We start from the raw sequence: 25160 nt of genomic DNA on the forward strand, positions 1-25160 counted from the left end.
AAAGCCCCCAGAACTGGTCGATCCCTGCCCCACCCGGATATCCTGCCTTGTTTTGGTTGCCTCAGCCTATCCACTTATGTCTCCCCTGCGGACGTTTGGCCCTAGACTGAGGAGGTCTCCACTGGAACCTCCATGGGAAGCAGCTTCGTGGGAGGGCTGATGACCACCCTCCCAGCAGGGGTGCGCAAGACGGCCACGTGCCACCGCTCAGAGCCAAGGAAGATAGCTGGCCCGGGGGCAGCGGCGGGGGGCCGCGGGGGTGCCAGGGCTGGCCCTCGGACTTTTGGGGGACTTAACGTAGGTTCCGGGAATCACCAATGCGTGTGGAGAGCCCGGCTCACCCCTGCTCCCAGGCCGAGGGAGGAAAATGGATGGTCAGGCTGGGACACCGCCTCCCATCAGGCATGAGGGGAGTTTCTCCACAGACAACGTATTTCCCGGCAGCCCCCGCGGCCGGGAGGCGGAGCTCCGGCCTCGCGCTGGGCAGTTTACACAGTTCAACCCGACCCCACACCTGCTGACCTGCCCGCCCCAGGTTCCCAAGCAGAGGGCTCGAGGCTCCAGACCGGCCTCACCAGGTCTGGGCAGAGGTGGGGCGAAGGCGAGGGGCCTGCGAGGAAACGTCCAGCGCGGCAGCCTCTCGTTAGTACTCCTTGGCTTCCTGCAACTGGGCCAGGTACTCCTCCTCGGGAGGGTTGTCCGCGCAGGCCTGGCCATTGTTGGCGGGCCGCACCGCATGGTAGCGGCTGCAGTCCGCCTTACATGAGATCCGGGGCAGCGTGTCCACCTTGAAGGGAAGCTCGGGTGAGACGTCGGTGCTGACCAGGTCGGGCGCACCGGCACCCTTGCCCCGGGTCAGCAGCTGGCTGCTCATGTCGCAGCAGCAGTGCTGGGCTGCCGGCGTGCTGCAGAGAGCGCAGGCAGAAGCGGGCTGTGGACCGGTACACGGTACACGTCCAGGCGCTCGCGCGGGCCGCTGGCATCCTTCCAGCGGAAGCTGCGTCCCTGATGCTAGTCCCGCAGGCTCACGGCGCTGGACACGGCCTCCAACGCGTACATGCATGGGCAGCTGGGCAGGGCCCGCAGCACCTGGCTTCAGGTATTTGGCCAGGGAGTCACTTTTGCCGTTCAGCCACTTCTCACAGCTGTCCACATCTGCCCTGCAGAGGGCAGGGGAGGTGGCGGGGGAACGAGCGACTGGTCAGCTCCTGGGTGGGGTGGGGGTTACTCAAGGGCCAGTACAAAGGTGTGGCTTGGAGGCATCTTAACGGGTAGGCGGGGAGGTACCCACACCCGAGCTGGGGGCAGAACTACCTGGCCAACATGGTCAGGAGAGACCACACAACACCACGCAGGCAAGCTGAAGCAACAGGCCATGACCACATGGACATCGGCCAAGGGGCTGGAGGAGGGGGCTGGCAAGCCCTGATGAGCTACCCTTTGTCCTTTTAGATGCAGGGTGGTGGGAAAAATCCTGGGGTCTGGAAGGAGCTGGAGTGGTAGGGGGCAGGGACAGCTGTTTCAGCCTCCTGGTAAGAACGTTTCCCTGTTTTAACCACTCTCACTGGCCCATTCTTGTTCTTAACCTTACCCTTCTCAGGCTCACTCTATCCTTCTGGGCCCCTAGCGGTCCCTCTGTCTATGCTGCTCTCCTCCCCTCTCCCTCCGTTGGGAAATGTGGCTTCTCTGACCGCACAGAACAAACTGCTCCCTCTTCTTTGCTCCAGACCGTTAGGGCCTGCTTGGCAGTGCTGGGCCTAAGTTGGTCCTGTGCGTCTTTCCCTCTAAGACCCGAGCCCCTTGAGGGCTGGGACCGGACTTAAGTCTTCTGGGAATCTCCTGCCCGTCACAGGGCTGGGTGCACCTTCCTGGCTCAGCGAGCTTCTACAGCATGGAGCACAGGAGTCAATTGCAAGGAGGCTGCTGGCAGCTGCCTGCCTCCTTGGGGGTGCAGATGAGCGCCAGATACACAGATTGGGAATGTGCTGGTGAAAGCGTGGGCTGTTCCTCACTGCTGGAAAGGAGCGGTCCTGGAGCTCTGGCCCCTGACCAGTTTTGACAGCACCTGCTCCCCAGACAGAGCTTGCCAGGAGCATCCAAGAGTGACCAGGGAGGGCAAGCCCCAAGGTCCCTGTCCTGTTCTGTTCCACTGGATGATCTCCCAAGCTCTGTGGCTCCCCTCAAGACCTTCTTCTCAGCAGGAATATCAGGCTGGGAAAGGCCAGTGGGCCTGGCAAGAGGGGGAGGGCTCAGATATGCTATGGTCCCCTTGCTAGGGAGGCTAACCTTCCAGCTGGAAGATGTCCTCTGCATCCAGGAGGCCCGATTCCTGCCCATGCAGTGAGGTTCTGCCCTTCCGAGAGAGGTTCTCCTCCAGACTCCGAGAGGGCAGGGCTAGCCCCCCACACTGACCTGGGCTGAGCATGTCCATAGCATCGTGGGCCAGGGGCTGCCACCTCTCACTGGGGAAGCCCAAGGGGTCCTTGTCCTTGGCGCCTTGGGGAAGAGAGGAGGCCAGGATGGTGGTGCCACAGGGTATGTCTGTGCCCCCGGTGGGCGCCAGCCCTCACTAAGCTTGTGGTGCCCATAGCCACCAGGGACGGGGCAGGACCACCACGTTTGTGAGCTTCCTGGCTCCCCTCTCCAGAGTCCACCCTATACAAGGCTCAGAAAGTGCAAGCCACTCCCTCTCCAGGCACTGGGGCTTGTCTCACCAGGACAGGGGGCCGGTCGCAGGCGCGGGACTTGGAGGCAGTGCAGGCGTAGCCGCAGGGCTGAATCCTCCACAGGGCTGAGTCCTCCGCAGGGCTGAGTCCTCCGCTGACCGCCGCCACAGCTCCCACTGCAGGGAGACCAGGGGCTCCACTCCTCCTGAAGCTCATAGTCTGGGTCAAGGCAGGGAGCCAGGTGTGAGTGGGCAGAGCCCACTAGGCACCCTGCTGTGAATTAGCAAAAGGCACCCCCTTCCTGTGGAGGACACAGCCCTGGGGCCAGGACTTCCCTAGCAGATGAAGCAGCGGTTGAATTTCACCCCCACTCACCTGCTCAGCTGGGCACCCCTGTGCAGTGAACACCTGGGCAAATGCAGGAGGTGTCACAAACCCGTCACCCACTCTGTGCCCACACAGCAACATAGAGCAAAGCTACCTGGAGGCCACCTGATCACTGCTGGGGGGGCCTTGGAAAGGTCCCCCTACATCTTTAAGCTACAGTTTTATGTCAATCAAAACCATAGTTGACGATACTTCCCTGGCACTCGTAGTATTAAAGAATGTCCCCCCTCCCCACGTTAGTGACCCAGTCCTGCTCTGAGGGACCAGAAATGCACCAGGGCTCTCACTGGAACCCCTGAAGTACCGAACACACATGCCCGGCCCTCTCCTTACTTCCCAGGCAGGTCTGAACAGGCTGGCACCAAGTGATTAGGAAAAATCGATAGAAGAAATGTCGAAAATCATGAAAATTCTGCTTGTTGGCTTATATGACTCTGGTAAAACAGGGAAAGCCTGCTATGACTTAGTCTGAACCAATGATGAGACACTAGGGCTCTGGGAAGTAGAGCTGTAACACTGTGTGAAACATTCTTACCCACGGGAAAACCGGAACTGCAATATGCAAAAATAAAAATGCCTGTCATGGTGGCCGGGGGCGGGGGGCAGGTTTCAGGTGATATTTTCTGAACAGTCTGTGTTGTCATGTTGCTTTCTAAAATAATAATTGCCAATACTTTGTTTACTATGTACTTAGACTTTAAAAGCATTAACTCACCACTCTCTACATTTAATTCCAAGTAGTAAGGGTGGTGCCCATCTCCATTTTGTAGAGGAAGGAAGCGAGGCCCAGGGAGGTTAAGTAACTTGCCCAAGGTCACTCAACTGTTAAGCAGCAGACCCAGGATTCAGACTCACACAGTCTGAAAACGAGGTCAGTTGTGAGTGGTGGGATTTATAATATTTATTAATTTGTTGGAAAACTGATAGATGTGAATAAATATATTATTAACAAATGCCTGTTTTGCTTAAGGGATCTCAGGGCTATTGTAGAGTCAAATTTTTTTTTTATTTTTTTAAAGCCTTTGCAAGCCTTGGGTGTTACTATTGAGCTGATGATGGTGTTGGTACAGGGACTAAGCTCCAGACCTCCACAGCTGCCCCTGCCCAGGAAGCTGTCACCCTTATTTCCACTCAGGACCTCCAGGGGCAGCATCCAGGGAGGTCAAGATGGGGTGCTCACTGTAGGCTCCTCAAAGATCTCTGGGGGACAGTGGCCCTCCTCCCAGCCTCCTGTGGCCCCATTGAAGCCCGGCTCCTGGTCATCTCCACTGTGTTCCTCACAGTCCTCCTCCTGGTCCTCATCCTCACTGTACTCTGGGGGGTTGTCCTTCTCTTCCTCCTCCTGCTCTTCCCCTGAGGTTCTGCCCTTGAGATGGGGCCTCTCTTCCTCACCCTCTGAGTAGCCCCAGCATAGAGGCCAGAAGAGTTCCTCAGCAGGCAGCCAGCGGGGGGCGCCTTCAGACCAGCGATTGCTGGGCTCAGCCATCAGGTCCATCTCCAGCTCATCCTGGGGATCCACCACCACCTCGACGGTCACCTGCAGATGGACAGACACACCCGGCCACGGAGGGAGGGCTCAGAGCCAGACTCCAAAGAGAAGGGAGATGATAGGCCTAGGGACAGGAGGAGAGGTCCAACCCTTTCTCTAAACCAGCCTGTTCTTCTGGTCAACCTTCTTGGCCTCCCTGGGGCAACTGGGGTCATAGCCTAAGCCCTGGCCTTGCATCAGACTTTGCAGGAGATTCCTGACCCCCTAATCTCACCCCAGACAGATTTAACTAGTGTGAGATGGGACCAGATGTGATGGTTCTAACATGCCAAGTTGGAGATCCACTCATTTACAAGAAGCTGGGTTTGAATTCTGGCTCCAGCAGCCCACAGACTGCCCAGCTTCTGGGGCCACCAACAGCCCTGAACCTCCATTTCCTCACTGTAGAGCAAGAAAATGAGAGCAAATGACAGCAAACCCCCCAGCAGCCCGGGGAAGGGCTCTTGGTCACCACTTTGTAGACAGAAAATAAGTAACATGAAATCATTTATCTGAAAGTGAACTTTAAAAACATCATTTTGGGGCTATTACAAAGTAATATGAGGTCAAAGGACAAAATTTTTTGGGGGGGGGAACCAACAAAATATAAAGAAAAGGGAGATCACCCATATTCCATTTTTGACAGGTAACATTTTGGTAATTAACACTCCAAGTTTAGATATACAGATACACACACATACTTTTCAACAACTTTAGAATGTTATGTGTTTCATATTTTTGTGGTCTTTTTTCTCTTTCAGTGAAAGTTTTGTAAGCTGTAGATGGTACACAAAATGCAGGAATTATTATCTTTAGGGATTCGGGGCTGACAGTGAAGACTGTAAGCTGGAATTCCACCAGCCTCTCTAGTTTTCTCTCCCATAAAGCCCCTCTGGTGGGCAATCTACCCTATTCTTCTTCAGGGGCCTGTAGCAAGGAGTGGGCCTGGCCAGGGAAGATCAGACTTTCAGGGCTTTCTAGTTGGCCTCTGCCCATATTCCAGGAACCCCCTGCAGCTCAAGAAACATTCTCTGCTCGTTCAGTCCTCATGACAGCCCTGCCAGATTGGTGCTGTTTGCCCCTTGCTATGGTCTAACCAGACATGAGTAGATAACATCACCAACTCAATGGACATGAATTTGAGCAAACTCCAAGAGATAGTGGAGGACAGGGAAGCCCGGCATACTGCAGCTCATGGGGTCGCAAAGTCAGACACAGCTGAGCGACTGAACAACAACATGGTCTAGGCGATAGAGGCTGGGAGAGCCACGTGATGGTCTGCAGCTAAGAAGTGAGGAAGCCCGATTCTTCCTACTCCATGGGTGGGGCATGGGAGTCACCTTGTCTGACCCACACAGGACCCCCGTCCTCCAGGGAATATAGGATGAGATGTCTGACCTCGGAGCTGAGCTGTTGAGCCCAACTTTTCTCCAGGAATCTGCTGGGTTCATGGCTGCCCTTGTAGCCCTCACCTGGATGCTGGGGTTCAGGGCACTCAAATCTGTATTGGCCAATCCCAGCAATTTCTGCAGCTCCAGCAGCAAGGGGCATCCTTCAGGGTCCTGGGTAAGGGCGTCTTGTCTAGGACCAGGGGTGCTGATTCAGGGAGCGCCCGACATCTGTGTCGACGTGGCCCTGCATGGAGGTGGGCCCTGGAGAGCAGAGGGGTCTCCTCCTCTTCTCTGGGAGAGCTGGGATCTGGGGAGGCTGAGACCTGAGGGAGGGAGGAGCAGGGAGGTGACTGAGGTCAAGGCCCATGTGGACCTGGGAGAGGCTGGGAGGGGGTGGGGAGCAGGGGGGAGGCAGGAGGTTTGGGGGCAGACCAGGTCACACACTCGTGACCACACACCCAAACATGTCTGTTTGGGGACTTCCCTGGTGGTCCAGTGGTAAAGAATCTGCCTTCCAGTGCAAGGGATGTGGGTGTGATCCCTAGTCATGGAGCTGAGATCCCACAGGCCGTGGGTCAACTAAACCCATGCACTGCAAGGAACAGCCCGAGCAGCACAGCGAAGATGCAGCACAGCCAAATAATAAATCATTAGACAAAGCCAGACACGTCTGCTCTGACACCTTAGAGGGTGGACGATGCCCCCAAAGCGCCCGGGTGAAATGATGCCAAAGTGAGGCATGAGGAGGGGGGGTCAAGTCAGGTTTCTACACACGGAAGAGACACAATCTCACCTCCTCATTCACAGATGGAAGAAATGAGCCCTGGAGGGGAAGGGAGCTGTTTAAGGCAGCAATTCCAAAGTCCAGGTCGCAGCCTCAGAATCCCCCAGAGTCCTCATCAGAGAACAGACACTCTGGCCCTCCCAGGTCAGGGCAGGGGTCTCGGAAAGACTTGACGCGGGTGTGGGCAGTGGGCCTGGATCCTTCCCCTCCAACGCCCCCCTGCCACCTGGCTTTCCCAAGCCATCCACGTAGGGTCTGTATTCCCTGGCACCCCTGACCACAGCTATACCTTCCTTTGCCTGCCCACCTGGTGCCTGAATTTCTAGGCCGTGGGTGTGTCCATCTGTCTGCCAGTCAATTCCCTCCTCCGGCCAGTGTCATGAGGTCCACACTGGGGCTGTCCTTGCTGCAGCGCAAGTAGTGAGTGAAAGCAGATCCTGGATGTCTCTGGCTCTTTCTCTGGCCTTCTCTGCTCAGACTGGGACCCTGAGAGCTCAGCACCTACCTCCAGGGTGCAGCTCCATTGCCCAGGTCCCTACACCAGGGCAGAACGAGCCTGTCCAGCTCTGCCCCACGAGCCTCTGGACCCTGCTTCACCCAGGCCACAGCCTTGACCCTACCTCCCACTTCCTAGCTGGGCAGTGTGGTAGTGCTGGAAAACATGGATCTGGAAAGTCAGATCAGCTTGGGTTCAAATCCCAGTTCTCCTTCTTACCAGCTCACTCAATCTGGTGATTTCCCATCAACAAAATGAGGACAATAATTCCTGCCTGGAACAACTGTCAGAATTTTACTTATCAAACACTTCCACAGCATCCACTGTGTGCCCAGCACTATTCCAAACACTTAATTGCTTGCTTCATCCTTCCAACAACTCTCAGATGTCAGTGCTAGCTGTCATCTCCATTTTGATAATGAAAAGTGAGGCACCGAAAGGGCAAGTAACCTGCCTGGGGTGACACAGACATTTAGTGGGAGAACCAGGATTTGAACCAGGCAGCTTGGGCCTAGAGCCCACACTCTTAACCATCATGCTCCAGCCCTACAGGTGAGAGCACTGAGTCTACTGCACAAATCAGGGGCTGAATCAGTCTGATTTCTCACATCTCTCCCCTTGACCACCTCCCTCTGTGGTCCCCAGATGCCTGGCTCTAAGGCTCCTGCCCTAAACACCTGGTCCCAGGGCAGCCCTGGGCCCGTCTCAACCAGCGCTCGAAATCCAGACTGAAAGTGTTCTGGTCCAGATACCCAGGGTGGATGAGTAGAGGATGGACAGAGGAGTAGGGCAACAACCCAGCACCTTCACTGGCCAGTCCTGGAGGCCTGGAGCTTCCCCAGATGATGGCTTCCTAGCAGTTCCCACCCATAATTCCTACCTGTCCCTGTGACTTTGGGTAGCCGTTCTTGTCTGCAGCCTCAGCACAGAGAAGGGAGACTTGGGGGAACAGGAGTTCAGGGTCTGCAGCCTTTCAGCTGATTTAGATGGCCCAGCATGGTGGGCATAAGCACCATGTTTCGCCATTTGGCAGTGATATTGGTATTAATAGTTATCACAGGAGGGAGTGCTAGAGATTTTACAATGCATGCGGTTTGCCATTTCCTCCTCCAGGGGATTTTCCTGACCCAGAGATCAAAGCCGCCTCTCCTGTGTCTCCTGCATTGCAGGCGGATTCTTTAACACTGAGCCGCTGGAGAAGCCCTTTCACAGCAAGGAAATCAAGGATTTTTCCAGCCTAGAATGTCAACAGTGCTATTAGTTAAGAAACCCTGCTCTAGAGGCTGCCAGGTCTGAATCCCAGTGGTGGCCTGGTTTCTGACTTGTGGGACCCTGGCAGGTCGTTAACCTCAGTGGGCATCCTCATCTGTAAATGGAACCAGAGATGGTATCCAGCGAGCTGGGTCCATTTCCAGCCCTCCCTGCCCTGGTGCCCCCCAGACCAGACAATGAGCAGAGCCCATAGGAAGCCCTGACTCAGTTTCACAGCCACGCACACTCCCTTTCTCTCTGGGAGCCTCCTGCCCTGTATCAGCCCCTGGGGAACTCCGCAGGGTGGAGGGGGCTATCTGGCCTTAGTCTGGGTTCCCTGAGAAGCCAACTCTGAGACAAAGCTTCAAGGGCAAGTGGTTCCTTTGGACAGTAATCCTTGGAGACCAAGCAGGGAGTCTGAGAGTGAGTCGGGGAAGGGAGGCGGCTAATAAAGAATGCTCCATGAAGCCAGTGACCAAAGTGGACCACTAGTGTGCGTCTCTCTGGGCGCCCCAGGTACCCGTCAGTCACTGGTTGAGGGAGGCTGGGTGGGGGAGAGGATCTGCACTCCAGCCACGTCCGGCTTGCCATGAACAGCTCAGAGCAGGTCCCGGTGCTGGTGAAAGCCCTCAGACAACGGGAAGTGAGGCCCGTGGGGAGGTGGGCAGAGTACCCGAGCATTGTCTGAGCGCGTCTTCCATACTAGGCCCTGGCCAGGTCCTTTACATACCTCCTGACACTCCAGCTAGTGTCAGCCCCGTGCAGAAAGAAATGTCCGTCTGCTTTGCTCACATGTATCTTGTGCTCAGTACGGTGCCTGGCACCCTCCAGGCGCTCAGTAAATCACTGCTGCGTGACTGAATGACTGCCAGCAACACTGAAGGGTGAGTGTGACTATCTCTGTGTTAACGATGGGGCTATGGAGGCTCAGAGAGGGCAAGGGATTTACCTAAGATCTCGCAGGTTACACTAAAGGCGCTTGCGTTCACGTGGAGTTCTGCTGGATCTCAACGCCCAGGCATCAGTGCAGAGGTGCCTGTGCAGACGCTGAGGCCAATAACCCCTCAAGGGCAACCACCTCAGCATGCAGAGCATCTCCGCTTTCATCTTCTTGTCTGGTCCCTGAACACGGGGGTAACGAGTGCAGGCTGGAGGCCACATTGCCTGCCTTCAAACCCCAACTTGGACACTTACTGTGTGACCTTGGGCAGGTTACTTAATCTCCCTGAACTGCTCCCCCTGTAAATTAGGGAAATGGCTGGCTGTCCCTATCTGTAGGATGGCTGGGTTAGCATGGTGCCTAGCACTCGGCAAGCGTGTGGTGAATGTCACCGAGGGGAGGTGATAGATAGTTCTCGGAGAGAGAGAGAGGGCAGTACCCCTCTAGCCATCACAGTTAGCTCTTTACATCTTATTTGGTCTGAAGAGCACATCCGCCACCCTACCACTTAGGCAGGATTACCAGGCAGTGCATGGATCTCCAGGACATTCTCAAGCAAATGCTAAGGCTCCAGCCTGTGTAAGAACACCTGCTCGTCCCACGGGGCCATCTCCCACATCTGTTATGCTCAAATGTGGAGCTTTCCGTGTGTACAAATACACAACTCCATTCTTTCGGGGGATGGTGCCATTACCCTGATAAACATGAGATACACAGATATATACCAAGTTATAGCCCCACCATCCATTGCCCCTCTCTCTATCACACACACACGGGCCCACACATACCCTCCCAGGCTTGGCAGGGCAGTTAACACTAGAGCCTTCCCCCACAAACCCTTACTGCCTTGCTTGAGCCTCCCTCACAAGCCCCGTGCCCCTCTCCTCTCATACCTCCTCTCCAGGGTCAGGAACTTGTTCCAGATAATGAAACCCAGTTGCCAGGTGCAGCCCAGCACCCTGCCTCCTCTAACCCCCTGCTTCTGAGGTCCAAGTGCGCCCCTCCAGAGCCAGGCTGCACACAGTCACTCCAGCGTCCCGGAGGTGCTGGAGTCCCAGCAGTCAACAGCCAGAGGACCATGGGCAGAGGGACAGGGCTGGACGTCACCCTTCTCCCTGGCGTGTGCTGTTGTAACCCAACCCACCCTGGCCCCACCGTGGAGACCTCGGAGCACGCCCTCCAAGCACCAGGGCTGGCTTCAGGCTGTGAAGCCTGCATACCTGCACCAGACTTATCGCTCTGCTGTTGCCATCTCGAACCCGCACTGTCATTCTGCATGGGGCCACTGCTCCCGGGCACCCTGTAGGTACTGACACACACCAGGTCCTAGCATCATCCTCGCTTCCCAGAGGAAGCAGCCAAGGGTCAGAGAGGTGAAGTAACTTGCTCAGGGTTACACAGGGCGCTTTTGAACTGTGGTGTTGAGAAGACTCTTGAGAGTCCCTTGGACTGCAAGGAGATCCAACCAGTCCTTTCTGAAGGAGATCAGTCCTGGGTGTTCATTGGAGGGACTGATGCTGAAGCTGAAACTCCAATACTTTGGCCACTTCATGCAAAGAGTTGACTCATTGGAAAAGACCCTGATGCCGGGAGGGATTGGGGGCAAGAGAAGGGGACGACAGAGGATGAGATGGCTGGATGGCATCACCGACTTGATGGACATGAGTTTGAGTGACCTCCGGGAGTTGGTGATGGACAGGGAGGCCTGGCGTGCTGCGATTCATGGGGTCGCAAAGAGTCGGACACGACTGAGTGACTGAACTGAACTGAGGGAGGTAAGAGTGATAAGAGGGCTTCCCTGGTGGCTCAGTAGTAAAGAATCTGCCTGCAGTGCAGGAGCTGTAGGAGATGTGGGTCCAGTCCCTGGGTGGGGAAGAACCTTTGGAGGAGGGCATGGCAACACACTCCAGTATTCTTGTCTGGAGAATCCCATGGACAGAAGAGCCTGGCGGGCTACAGCCCAAGGGCTGCAAAGAGTTGGACACGACTGAGCGACTGAACTGACTGACTAACTGACCCAGGGGCTTGGCAGAGCAGGTTTGGAGGCAGGTGATAAAGCTGGAGAGCCCGTGCTCTGAACCTTTGTGCTTTGCCAGCTCCAGGTAGGGGCTGCACCCTCTGGCTCGCTGCCTGCCACTCCAGGGTGTAGAATGTGTCAAACGATCAAAACACTGGAGCAGGATGCTCTGCTTTTCTCATCCATCCTTTGCTTTGGTCCCCGGAACCATCGAGTGAGGTGAGAGCGGCAGGGGCAAGGTGAGGACAGCGAGATCCAGCGAGGAGGCTGCAACCTGCCTGGACCACTGAGCAGCTGCGCCTCCGGGCCCCCGTTCCTGACCTTCCCTCTCTCCCTCACCCGGCTTGCCGGTGGTTCCAAGGTCTCAGAGAGAGAAGGATGGTCTGGGGGAAGAACAAAGGTCATAGTCAAGGTGGGGGGAGGAGCCCAGGTGCTGGAGGTGGCAGAGGGCAAGGCCACGGGATTGGCCCCACACAGACCTGGGTGCCAGTCCCCCTTCGGTCACTTACTCACCCATTAGGCTAGAAAGGCCTCAACGAAAGAAGGCCAATCTTCAGAAAAATACCTGCTTCTAGGTGCCACCCACCTGGCAGGTGAGACCTTTCAACCCTCCAGGTTCCTCCTGCAGTCCAGGCCCTGCTGCCGGGTAACTGGCTGGACGACGGACAAGGACTGAATTGCCAAGTACCCACCCCCCCAAATACACCCACACACACATGCATGACGCTGCCCTGGACAGCATCCCTGGAGAGGAGGCTCCTTCCTCTGTGTCCGGTCCTTCATCTCAGCCTGTGCCCTCGAAAAGCGCCTCCTCCCGCCGTGGGGGAGCCCCTGCTGCCCCAGCATGAGTGTCCCCAGCTCTGCCCCGGGGGTGGACCCTTCCTGAAGGACAGGCCTTGTGGCAGAGCAGCTGCCCTCTCTCGGTTCTTCTCTCTTGGCTAGTTCTAACCTCCATCACCCTCTTGCAGCTGCAAGCCCCCAACTCTCCTCTGCCCTACCCCAGGGTCTTCCCTTGCCAGCCAAGGAGGTGGTGGGTGCCAGGGTTAGGTGCCCAGAGCCCAGAGAATTAAGCAAAGCTGGGTTTGGATCCTGGCTGATCAGTTACTGGACCCACTGTCAGTTTCCTTGCTCTTCAAATGAGGACAAAAAGACTAGGAACACAAAATGCTAGGCCCGGTGGCTGTTTGCTCAAGGCTGTTTGATGTTTGGCTGTTTGCTCCTAACTAGAACAGGGCTTCCCTGGTGGCTCAGACAGTAAAGAATCTGCCCGCAATGCAGGAGACCCAGATTCTATCCCTGGGTTGGGAGGATACCTTGGAGGAGGAAATGGGAACCTACTCCAGTGTTCTTGCCTGGGAAATCGCATAGACAGAGGAGCCTGATAGGTACAGTCCATGGGCTCGCAAAGAGCTGGACACGACTGAGCGCGCATGCCAGGCTCTATACTAGGGCTGGGAACGTGACTTTGGCTCTGAAATAACTCATCCTTTAGGCTGGCCTTGGGGGCAGATCTGGCAAACGTACTAAAGATAATTACAATATAAAGTGGTAAGTACAATACTAAAGTATTTATGCCAAACGGCTAGAAAAATGCCAGTTCAATTAATTAATTCTATTTCCACTGTCATCTCCACCCATGAGGCGGGACTGGCCAGAGGCTGTTCGGTTCCTTTGGATTGTCCTCAGCAGGGGCTCCCAACAATGGGTGGGAAGGTGGGTATCTCTTAGGGGAAAATGTCTGGTTCTGTTTGGGGGGTGGTGGTGGGTGCTACAGGCACCTAGTAGGTAGAGGCCAGGGATACTGCTAGACATTCTACAATGTTACAGCACAGAATTGTACAACCCCAAAATGACTGCAGTGTGAAGGCTGAAAACCCTTGGTCTACAGGATGTACTCTCAACAGGGGCAAAAGTTAGATATCAGGGAAAAGGCAAAAAAAAAAAAAAAAAAATCAAAGTATTACAATGGTTTGTAACACTCCAAAAGGCCATAGTGCATAAACAGACAGTGTATATGTGGTATTAACATTTCATGGGGGGAGGTACTTAGAACAAAATAGAGTCTAAAAATCTCCTTAGGAGGGAGGGCAGTTGTGAAAAAAATATGGATAGACAGCGGTCCACAGAGACCCCATTAGAATGCAGTGTGTGTACGCTCAGTCGCTCAGTCTTGTCTGACTCTCTGGGACCCCATGGACTGTAGCCTGCCAGGCTCCTCTGTCCATGGGATAGAATACTGGAGTGGGTTACCATGCCCTCCTCCAGGGGATCTTCCTGACCCAGGGATAGAACTCGTGCCTCCCGTGGCTCTGGCATTGCAGGTGGATTCTTTACCACTGAGCCACCAGGGAAGCCCCAAAACACAGTGAAGGGAGGTTCCTTCTTCCCATTGCCTCTGGAGTGACCTCAGCAACCTGAGCACCAAGAAGGCCCCAAGCTGGGGCTCTCTTACTTCACAGCGCTCTCCTGTACCCACCTCGGCCCTCAGTCTGGAAAAGGAGGACCACTCTGGTCTCCTCCTGGAATTGCCGGGCATAGGGGAAGGGCAGGACCCATACCATACAGGCCTGCTCCTGCAAACCCCAGAATGAGTCTGGCAGGGTCTGTTCCCACGGGATGAGTGTCCACTGCAGTCCAGGAGGGAAGGGCGGGGCTGAGGACAACTAGTGATGGGAGACCTGGGTTTTGACAGTCAGGAGTTTCTCTCCATGCAGCTCACTCAGGTGGTAAAGAATCCTCCTGCAATGCGGGAGACCTGGCTTCCATCCCTGGGTTGGGAAGATCCCCTGGAGGAGGGCACGGCAACCCACTCCAGTATTCTTGCCTGGAGAATCCCAGGGACAGAGGAGCCTGGCGGGCTACAGTCCCTGGGGTCCCAAAGAGCTGGACACGACTGAGAGACTAAGCACAGTACAGAAACTACTCTTGGTCTCACTCCTTTGTCTTCGAGCTTATCCAAAAGCCCACTCACAGGCCCCCTCAGCCCCAGAAAGTGTTCCTCTACCTCTTACTGGCCTCTTCTGCTTGTCCATGCGCCTAGTAATACAAAGGTCCCACCCAGCAGTTGGAGGACCCCACTTACTACCTTAGTCAGTTCAGTTGCTCAGTTGTGTCTGACTCTTTGCTACCCCATGGACTGCAGCACACCAGGCCTCCCTGTCCATCACCAACTCCTGGAGCTTACTCAAACTCACATCCATTGCGTTGGTGATGCCATCCAACCGTCTCATCCTCCGTCATCCCCTTCTTCTCCTGCCTTCACTCTTTCCCAACATCAGTGTCTTTTCAAATGAGTCACCTCTTCACATCAGGTGGCCAAAGTACTGGAGCTTCAGCTTTAGCATCATTCCTTCCAAAGGACACCCAGGACTGATCTCTAGAATGGACTGGTTGGATCTCCTTCCAGTCAAGGGACTCTCAGGAGTCTTCTCCAACATCACAGTTCAAAAGCATCAATTCTTCGGCGCTCAGCTTTCTTCACAGTCCAACTTTCACATCCATACATGACCCCTGGAAAAACCATAGCCTTGACTAGACGGACCTTTGTTGACAAAGTAATGTCTCTGCTTTTTAATATGCTATCTAGGTTAGTCATAACTTTCCTTCCAAGGAGTAAGCGTCTTTTAATTTCATGGCTGCAATCACCTTCCCTCAATTCACACCTCGAAGGACTCAAATCCTTTGCAGATCTGACTGAAGAGGCTGCACCGGAGGTGGGCGACTGGACTGTCGGAACCTCAGCAACCCCCGCCCGCCGGCCCGCAAAGGGCGGGGGTCCTCGCCCACCCTCCTCTCGGAGGGCACCTCGGGCAGGCACCGCTGCCAGCGAGGTTCGCTCAGGGCCAGGCAGCCGCGGGGACGGGGCAGGCGGACGGGACAGGAAGCCGGGCGGCTCCGGGGTGACTCCGCGTCCCACTCCGCCCCCAAGTTGTTTCTCTCCGGGGGTGGGGGCCCCCGCAGGTCGGGCGCAGCGGGCCAGCGCCGGGTGCTCAGGGACGTCGGGGCCGGGCCCCGGCTGCCCGCCCTCGCGGGCCGGGGGAGGAGGCACCGCGCGCGCCCCACCGCTCACCTCCGCCAGCTTCGCGCGGCTGCGGCCCGGGCCCCGCGGCTTCCGCAGGAGGGGCCTTCGCACCGCGGCCAGCAGCACCGCGCCGAGGAGGAGCCCCGCGCGGCAGAGCAGGCGCCGCACCCTCTCCCTCCCGAGGCGGCTCTGCCCGTCGCCCCCGCGCCTCCCTCCGGCTCCGCCAAGTGTGCGGATGTTCGGCCTCGCCTCTTCCCGGAGCGCGAGCGCGGGGCCGGCGCGCAGGCCAGGGGCTCGGGGTGTGTTTCCCGCCCTCCCTGGAGGACTGGCCGCCCGCGCTCGCGGACGCGTCTTAGGCCAGCGGGCAGCTCCCTGTGATCCTGCCGTCTCCCCGCCCTCGCTCCCCGCCGCGGTCGCCGTCGCAGCCCCAAGCGAGTTCCTGTTCGGGGGAAGTGGCGGCCCCCCGACCGCGCTCTCCGGTCCTGCGCTGCGACCCCGGCGGGGTCCCCCCGCCCCCACCTGCCCGGGCGCTCGGTGAACGACGCCGAGGCTCACGGGCCGCCAGGGCCTCGCGAGCGAGGGACGCGCCGCAGCCCAAGACGCGGGAAGCTTCAGATTTTGGGCAAATGTGCCCCAAACCAAGGGAGGTTGGCCTGGGGAAGGAAGGCCTGGAAATCACTCCGCCAGGGCTCCTCCAGCTCCTCGCAGGAGGTTGGGACCCGTAAAACACCTGCTACTCTGCACCCAGTTCCCCCCCTGGTGTTCTCTGAGCACTTCAAGAGCCAGGAAAGAGCTGAGACTCGGGTGTGACAGCAGCCAGCCACATTTGAGAGAGTGGTCGGAAGATCCTGCCCTGCCCTGCCATCCTGGGTAAGAGTGGGACCCCCCGAAGCCCTCCAGCCAGACACTCGTGCAGGGATCCTCCCGTGTAGAGCGTGCGAGTCAGCTTGTGATAAAGATCAGGAACTCTGACTGGCAGTGACGATTTTAGAGGCCCGGATGGGGCCGTTAGGGACTGTGAGCCCCGTGCCACAGGGCAGGTGGGGTGGGGTTTGGACAGGTAGGTGAGGAGCCATCAGAAGGCGTTATTAGGAGAGGCCTATCCAGGGGATACGGAGCAGCACAAGGGCTGCCTGGATTCTGGGCAGGGACAGCAGATCCCGGAAGATGCTGGGAAGGATGGCCAGAAACCTGGCCCTAGGATTCCATTTGGGATCTGGTTTACCCGAATGGTCCAGTGTTCCGAGCAGCGCATCACAGGGGTTACAGACGGGGTCTGGAGTCGGTCACGTGGGTTTGAACTTTGCTATCATTTACTCAGGAGAAGGGGATGGCAACCCACTCCAGTACTCTTGCCTGGAGAATCCCATGAATGGAGGAGGCTGGTAGGCTGCAGTCCATGGGGTCGCGAAGAGTCGGACACGACTGAGCGACTTCACTTTCACGCATTGGAAAAGGAAATGGCAACCCACTCCAGTGTTCTTGCCTGGAGAATCCCAGGGAATGGAGAGCCTGGTGGCCTGCCGTCTATGGGGTCGCACAGAGTTGGATAAGACTGAAGGTGACTTAGCAGTAGTAGCAATAAGATGGCTAGTGTATACATGTCAAAACTCCCCGTAAACACTCAAACACTAGCCCAAAGAAACCTAGCATTTGAGTACCTGCTATGCCCTATTGCTTTTACTAAATGTGGGTTTTTTAAAGGATGTTTTTGGTAAAATGGTTTTCACATCCAGTTCAATATTTTGTCGTTTCATCAAAGTTTTGCACCTTGCACCACATTAAACATGGAGTTTGAAAATCATGAGTTCATTCATTCAAGTGTACCTGTCTCCAAGTCAGTCACTACCGCACACTGGGAGTCCCTCTGCCCCTTACCTGACAGCTGTAATAGCTTCCTGGTAAGTCTGTATCCACTCCTGTTCTCACTCCCTCCTTCCCAAATGCTGTTATCTTTTCTTTTGTTGATCAACTTTATTGAGGTATAACTTACATACAACAAACACACCTAGTTTTCTTTGTTGGGGGGTGAAGTAGAAAAATATAGCTTTATTGCTTTACCAGGCAAGGGAGACACAGTGGACTAATGCCCTCAAAACCCAAGTGTCCCAACTTGGGGAAGATAGTGACGTTTTTATTTTTAAAAAATGTGTTTGCCTGCACCAGGTCTTAGTTGCAGCATGTGGAATCTTCCTGGACCAGAGATTGAACTCATGTCCCCTGCATTGCAAGGTGGATTCTTTACCACTGATCCATCAGGACTTTACTTACATTCCTTTTTTTTTAAGTAAGTCCCATTTATCAGCATTTTTTGAGACGTTTGTGTCTGAAGAAACCATTGCACCTAATCCAAAGTCACAGATTTTCTTTTATAGTTTTTCCTAGAAGCTTTTTAAATTTTCTTATGTTCAGATCTATGATTAAATTGTGTTATGGTACATAAGGGTTGAAGGTCCTTTTCCCATTGAATTAACTTGGCATGTGTCAAAAACCAACTAAGCATACAAGTGTGGGTCTACTTCTGGACTCCCTATTCTGTTTTATTGCTCTTTTACAACTAGTCTAGTATCAATTGCTTGGTTGATATCACTCTTGGTTACTGCAGTTTTCTTTGCACAAAGTTTTGAAATCAGGTTCAATCCCTGAGTCGGGAAGATCCCCTGGAGTAGGAAATGGCACCCCACTGCAGTATTCTTGCCTGGAAAATTCGATGCGCAGAGGAACCTGGTAGGCTGTAGTCCATGGGGGCCAGAGTCAGACATGACTGAGCACATATACACGTATAAGTCCCATTACAAAATTGTTTTGGCTATTCTAGGTCCTTTGCATTTCCATACAAATTTTATCAATTTGTCATTGTCTATAAAAAAGCATGCTAGGGGATATTCTTTCCAATGCTTAGAAGTTTTCACTCATTTTCCTAGTGAGAGAAACTCGCCACGACAGCCTGTGCAGCAGGCCAGCACCTCGTGAGCCCCACCTCACCACTGGCCCTTTCCTCAGTGACCGTCAACCACACTCTTCCAGACTCTCCACTCCTTAGAGAAGTTTCCTGTCACCTTTGTCTAAACCAGGCACTGGTTCCAATCGCCTCACTTCATTCGCCTTTCCTTCACACCACTGAGTAGTTTCTAATGTATGTGGTTCCTGTGCTTATTTGTTTACTTGAAAGTAGGAACCCTAACTTCGTTTGTGATGCTCAGTGCAGTGCCTGGCATGGAAACAGCACTTGGAATTTATTGGTTGAATGCTGTGATGACCCAGACAAAGTACAAGGTGGGAAGAGGGGGTGAGTTATGTTGTTAAAATCTTAGCTTGTTCTGTTACTGTTCCAGCTACTGTGAACCCAAAAGTCTCCCCCACCTTTTTGACTCCCTGTATGAATTCCTCTCAGGCTTCCCAAGTGGCTTGGTGGTAAAGAATCTGCCTGCCAGTACAGGTGATGTGGGTTCGATCCCTGAGTCAGGAAGATCCCCTGGAGAAGGGAATGGCAACCCACTCCAGTACTCTTGCCTGGGAAATCCCACGGACAGAGGAACTTGGTGGGCTGCAGTCTATGAAGCTGCAAAGAGCCGGACGCGACTGAGGGACACACTGCGCCGTGCCTGGCGTGGAAACAGTACTCAGTATTTATTGGCTGAATGAATAAAGGCAGATACAGCTTTTCGAGTATTTTATTGGAGCAAAACAATGTATTTGCATGGGATGATTCTTAAGTCATCTCAACTAGTTCCCCTTCAGCTCTTAACATACACTCTCAGAATGGATACACCTCCCCCAAGCCATTATTTATAGCTCAACCATCATCCAACAAATTAAAAACAAAACAAAAAAATCATTCAGCAAAGAAGGGAGACAGGGTGACATTTTAACACAATACTAAATCTTAAAAAAAGTAATTTATATATTTCCCTTCTCTTTCTCAGATTATATGAGCATTACAGGGCTGGAGAAGGGTTATCACAGCACCTCTTGCAAATTCCAGTTTTTCAGGAATGAAAAATATATAGGCCAACAAAATAAAGAGCTCAGCTCCCCATAAGCTATGTCTCTATTCTTCGTTTATCTTTCCCCCTTCTCTTAATGGTAGCTGCCTTTATCCAGAGAGGGATCATTAAGACTGCGTCTGCATGCTGGCTGACTTGGTGACCTCACTAGTCTCCTCTGAAGAACCACTGAGGATGCGTTTTACTGGTCCAACCCTTAACAACTGAGGGAACAAGACCTAATGCTAAGGGTGAAGACATTCCACCCTAGTCAGGGATATGTCCCACACTTCTTAGGAAGACCTGGGCCAAGCGACAAAGCTGTGCACAAGGAACTCCGGAACTGTGGTGGAAAAAGCAGACACTGAGTGGGCTCCAGGCTCCTCGTCTATGGGAGGATCCACTATCCATGCAGACAGCAACAAGGCAGGACGCCTGGCACAATATCAGGGTGCTGAACTAACTTTTACCTTTCATTCAACCTCCCCAAAACTGCTCCACAAGAACAGAGCTTTGGGTATGCTTCATTAAAAACAGTAACGGCAGTTTAAGATAACCACTGAATTCTTTACGGTCAGTTGAATAAACTCATCATACCACAAAGAATTTCAGTTTATAAGGCCATTTATCATGTGTACTCCATAGTAAACAAGACCTTGACCAAAGCTCCCCCAAGTCCTTCCCAAGAATGACTGGGAATGTGACAATTCCAGACTCAGCAGAGACTAGAAAAACATTTCCAATGAGGGCTTGGGCTAGCCCCTTCAGTCTCCTCCCTAGAAAAGGCTCAATCTATAGGAAAAGGTGCTTAGAAGTACTGGAAATGACTAAAGGGGCAATGACATTTTTACACATTAAGAGCAAAGGGATTATTGGCAAGTCCTGACAGTTCTTCTGTACGATAAGGCAGGAAGCCAGCTGTCTAACTTAGCTATCTGGGCACATGGCAACTGGCTAGGAGTCTGAACACCATGTTTCATGGAGGTAATGCTGAGGAGAGAATGGAAGATATTTTGATTAATTGGCTTCACGGATTAAGATGCCTACTGGGCACTGAGCTTCCATGTTAGGCCGGTAGCAGCATATCAATCCACAGGCTGAGGGTGCACTGAAGCAGACAGCTGCTCAACGGCCAAGACGAATCCTGTGATTTTCATAACTCCCCCTTCATTACCCCTTGGGGCTACACTGATTTTACCTGTGTGAAGTGCTCAACAATTCTTGACGTTCCTGACAGTGGACAGAGGAAGAGAACTCTTTCGTCTTTTCTAACCACACAGGTTAGATCAAGTAGAGATTAAAACCTATTCTGGCTTACCTAGAATATCGAGAGAGACATCCTGGGAATGCGGTCACAGCAACTCTTTGTATTATTACACAAGAACCAGGAGGGACTTTCCTAGCAGTCCAGTGGTTAAGACTCCACGCTTCCACTGCAGGAGGCGCGGGTCTGATCCCTGACTGAGGAACTAGACCTCTGCATGATGCAGAGTGGCCAAAAAAAGAGAAAACTGGGCAACAGTCAATTATATTCAACCTTCTGAAGGTGGTTTTGCCACAAATTCATACAAAAGAAGAACCCGAATTCTCTTTCTTCACATGACTAGCAGTTCTGTGCTGCTGCCTAACCCAGTATGACAAGTTGCCAGAGATCTTCATCAATTTGGAAAGGGAGGTGAAAGGGAATAAATACAGCTTTGGCTTCTGAAAAGGCACCAGGCAAACACACAGCCTTCAGAAGCTGTGTCCCTTACTTCTGTTCACCTTCAACGACTACATAAGGAAGAAGCCTGTTTGACCAACTGAAATACCCTATCACCAAAGTTTAAGACAGTGATGAAAAGACTAAAGGTGCCGAGTTCTTCAAACGAGCGAGCAGTACTCTGGGCTCCGGAGACCAGAATGTTTTTTAAAGGGAAAAAATGTTCCAAGGCAAAGTGAAAAGTTTGGTGCTCCAAAGACCTTAACCCTGAACCTTCCCTTTCAATATTTACTTGTTCCAAAACACACACCATATTCTAGGCCAAAGCTTTTAATAAAGATGGGAGGAGAATCTGACACTGCCACTTGATCCATTCTTTGGATGTGATTTTGATGTCCCCTAGTTATACACTTCCTGGTTTCTGATGCGATCTGCACAAAACGGTCATATAAACCTGAAATGGATGAAGACAATGCTACATGAAAAGAGGGATGAGAAAAAGTAGTAAGGTTTAGTCACACCTCTATCAACTAACTCTGATGGATCAGCTTTGGTAGGAATGGTTAGCAGATACCTGTTTGAATCCCATCAGATTTCTGAAGCAGGCTGTGTTAAACCATGTACTAAACAACACTTATTTGTTTTGGGTTTGTTTCTACTCATTCCCAATGACTTCATTTATATACACTTGTATTTTCCCAAGTACGTGGTTAAATAATGGTGTTTGTGATATGACTGGACCCTAGATTTACATTACAGTTTCAGGAAGAGACAATCAGTGTGCATAATGTTTTGTCCTCTAGAAAGTAGAGTGCTTGGTGAGATCACAGTTTTTTCACTTCAAAATAAACCTATAACTTAACTGCATTTATCCTGAAATAACTGCATAGCAAAGTGACATATATATAATATATTTAAATGCCCATATAACTGACATTTTAAGTTGCAGAGACTTCATGCAAGTCAAAATAAAAGACTGGCCATTAAGTTCATTGCTTAAAGTTTGTGACTTCTGCAAACTCTACACCAGCAAAAGCTCTCTGGTATTCTAATGGGGTTCTACGGTGAGGACCTAGATGTGCAAGGATTGTTAGTAATGTATTTTATTTTACATGACTAATTATTTAGTTTACCACAGTCTTTTTCACTCCAACTTGTACATGCTAAATGCAGTGTCTGCATCTCTACCTGGTTCATTTTTTTTAAAAATTCTTTAAAAAAGTATAATAAAACCTCAGACTATTTCAAGGGCTTAAGGTTCTCAGATGCTGAGAGTGACCTAAGATAACTTAAGACATGAAAACAAAACTTCACCAGCAATAGCATCGTTTATGCCCTCCACTAAACGTATCAGCACAAAATATCACATCTGATGACAAGATGTCTAGAGAGAACTGGGACTGAGGATTTTTTTTGCCGATAAAAGGAGTGATTTCAAAAATGTACAAAACTGCTTTCACACAAAGTTCTTCCATTCTGTTTCCACTCCTTCCCCTGTAATACTTGATGGCTACTAAAAGACAGCTGATCCTGGGTGCAAAAAAGTCCAAAGTTCTCTTCACTTAAGCTTTGGTCAATGGAAAAAAAAGTAAGAACTTTAACATGGTGATTTTCGGATTTGTTCTTTGGTCAAGCAGTATAAAGCTCACTGAAAGATGTTCCCTTGCCTGGTATGAAAACAGAGTCAAAAGAGGATCTCAGGTTAGCGAAAGTGTGTTCAGAATTTCTCAGGGAGAAACAAGGAGGTAACGGAAGGAGACGGAGCCCCTGAGGCCCAGATGGCAGCTGAGAACTGCACTAGGCCACTGAGGACGAAAGAGCAACATCACTCAGAGAGTGCTACTTACATAGACCATCCTCTAGAAAGGGTGAGCTAACAAACTCAGGGAACTGACAAATGCTTTCTGAGCCCTCCGGGGGGTTCACCCACATTTTCCTGTATCAGTTTCAATCCTAATCTGGACCCAGACCCAGGCAGAGGCTGTCATAATTTTGAGAAGTAGAAAGCAGTAATAACCAACCCAGACATTCTGTGGATACGAGGAGGCACCACCTCTTTCCACACTGCCCCTGCCCTCTCGTGCTGGCAGGAGGAAGGATCACCGAGGGGCCACTCTGCACACAGAGCAGAGAGCTTGGGCATCAGCTTCAGCACCGAGGTCTGACCAGGGTGGTCCGTGGCTGCAATCTCCGTGTCTTAAAGACGGAACGGGAGTGTCAGATTACAGCTTGGGAAACACCCAGAAACTGGACATAACCTTCAGAGGGTGACATTATGGAGAAACATTTGATGGTGAAGGAGAATTATTCTCTGGTGGCCAGAACAAAACGGACGAAGACCAAGCCTCAGAGGCTCCTGGCCAGAGAGAGTTCCAAGCGGAGGGGGGCAGTTTCGGCAATGTTAGTCTTGACTGCCTTTCTCACACGGCTAGACTTCAGTCACCTTTAAAACACTGGTGGATTGTGTCGTGACTGGCTCAGTTGGGAGTCCAAGGCTGGCAGCCTCTGAGACCTTGACTGGAGGTGAGTGGGAGGCACCTGCTCCCCAGAAAGGAGGGCCAGGGATGGCAGGAGCTCTGGCTGGGCGCAGGAGTGGGAGGGGCTGCGAGAGCGAAGCAGCCTGCGCGGTCAGCGTGATTTCACAAGTAGAATAGTTATAAAATAAAACATTTTTTTTAATAGACAAAAAAAGCAAAGTGAGTCACCCTCTTTTTTTTTTTTTTTTAAGGTGAAATGTAGCGAAGGAAGGATGTGCAGCAGTTTCTCACTATTTACAAAACGCCGCTGAGTGGAGGTGGCCGCCGTCAGCAGCTGAGGAAACGTCTTGCACGTGAGATGGCCACGGAAGTGTGGATCCTGCCGCTGGCTGAGAGAGGCCACACGCAGCTCCTGGGTGAGCGAGAGTTCCTGCAGCGGAGCACCAAAAAGGCTCAGTCTTCCGTTTCCTCATATGTCATCTCATCAAAGGGCCTGTCCAGGAGGGGCACTGACCGGCGGCGGGAGTACTTCAGGTGCAGCAGGTCCCCAACTTCACCTATCTCCTTTAAAGCCTGGTACACAAGACACAGCAGGAGTGAGTCAGAGCCGGGAGGAGGAAGGCACATTTGCTGCTTTGCCTTTCTAAAAACAATCATGGCACGGTTATCCTGTGGTGGGACCGTACCCAGGGCATTTACTCTGAGCAGACTAGAGTCTGGAAGTGGAAAGAGCTGGTTTTTGAGCAAGGCCATCAGGCTGACCATGAAGAACAGGCTGTGAAGAGCAGGGATTCAGGATGAAGGGTATAATTAATCAACATATGACATGCTTGCTATAAGAAAAAGTGTGTACTCTGAATTGGCCAGGATGGCTACAACTTATCACCTCTCCTTTTATCCTCCAGTACGTGTTCTTTCTGGTGTCACACTACCAGAAAAGCAGGAAGAAGCTGGCATTGGGATGCTTCCTAGATGAGAGACGAAGAAAGTCCCCAAATGCACTGCTGTGCAGACTCAGTAAGAAAAAAGAAAGAACAGAGTCAGCATTTAAACTCAAGTTTGATTTTACACCCCCAAATCCTAACATGGACAGACTATCTTGTCTTTCCATCAAAACTCTCAGTATAACTTTGTCTGTAAGGTTTGCTCTTTTATTTTTCAAAGATAATATGTTTCTTATAAAAATTAAAACACTAAGACAAGTGATGAAGTGAAAAACCTCTTCCTGATTGCTACACTAGTCTTACCTCATAACTCCTGGTCGAAGTATACATACATACAGCAAAGCACACAAATCATAGTTCACACAGCTAACTTTCCAAAAAGCAGCACACAGAGAGTCAGAACAGAGAATCACAATGTAAGAAAGGGATGTGTGACATATGTGATCAGAATTTCTCAGAGCAATCCACTGAGGACAGCCAAAATTCTGAAATCCTAGATTCTAAGGCTTTCTAATAAAAGCACCTGGCACAGGTCACAGACTGCATTTTCAGTTCCAGGCAGCTCTCCAG

General features: G+C 52.4%; 2 protein-coding genes across 2 annotated transcripts in view; both read right to left on the reverse strand.

The window, feature by feature from the left end:
* Positions 1-643: 643 nt before the first annotated feature.
* Positions 644-16736, reverse strand: ISM2 (isthmin 2). The gene is given in 14 exon segments (XM_069597531.1): positions 644-908; positions 910-947; positions 949-1095; positions 1097-1155; positions 2413-2496; positions 2715-2723; positions 2726-2791; positions 2826-2943; positions 3042-3074; positions 4234-4590; positions 5796-6142; positions 6145-6295; positions 15530-16090; positions 16707-16736. Coding segments are annotated over 14 exon segments (2265 nt in total).
* Positions 16737-19139: 2403 nt separating this feature from the next.
* SPTLC2 (serine palmitoyltransferase long chain base subunit 2) overlaps positions 19140-25160 on the reverse strand; it is a 99898-nt gene continuing 93877 nt past the window's right edge. The window contains exon 12 of the mRNA XM_069597186.1: positions 19140-24219. Coding sequence (XP_069453287.1) covers positions 24100-24219 — 120 coding nt within the window. The 3' untranslated portion in view covers positions 19140-24099. The remainder of the gene's footprint in view (positions 24220-25160) is intronic.

The sequence above is a fragment of the Ovis canadensis genome, chromosome 7 (assembly GCF_042477335.2).
Source record: "Ovis canadensis isolate MfBH-ARS-UI-01 breed Bighorn chromosome 7, ARS-UI_OviCan_v2, whole genome shotgun sequence".
Lineage (NCBI taxonomy): Eukaryota > Metazoa > Chordata > Mammalia > Artiodactyla > Bovidae > Ovis > Ovis canadensis.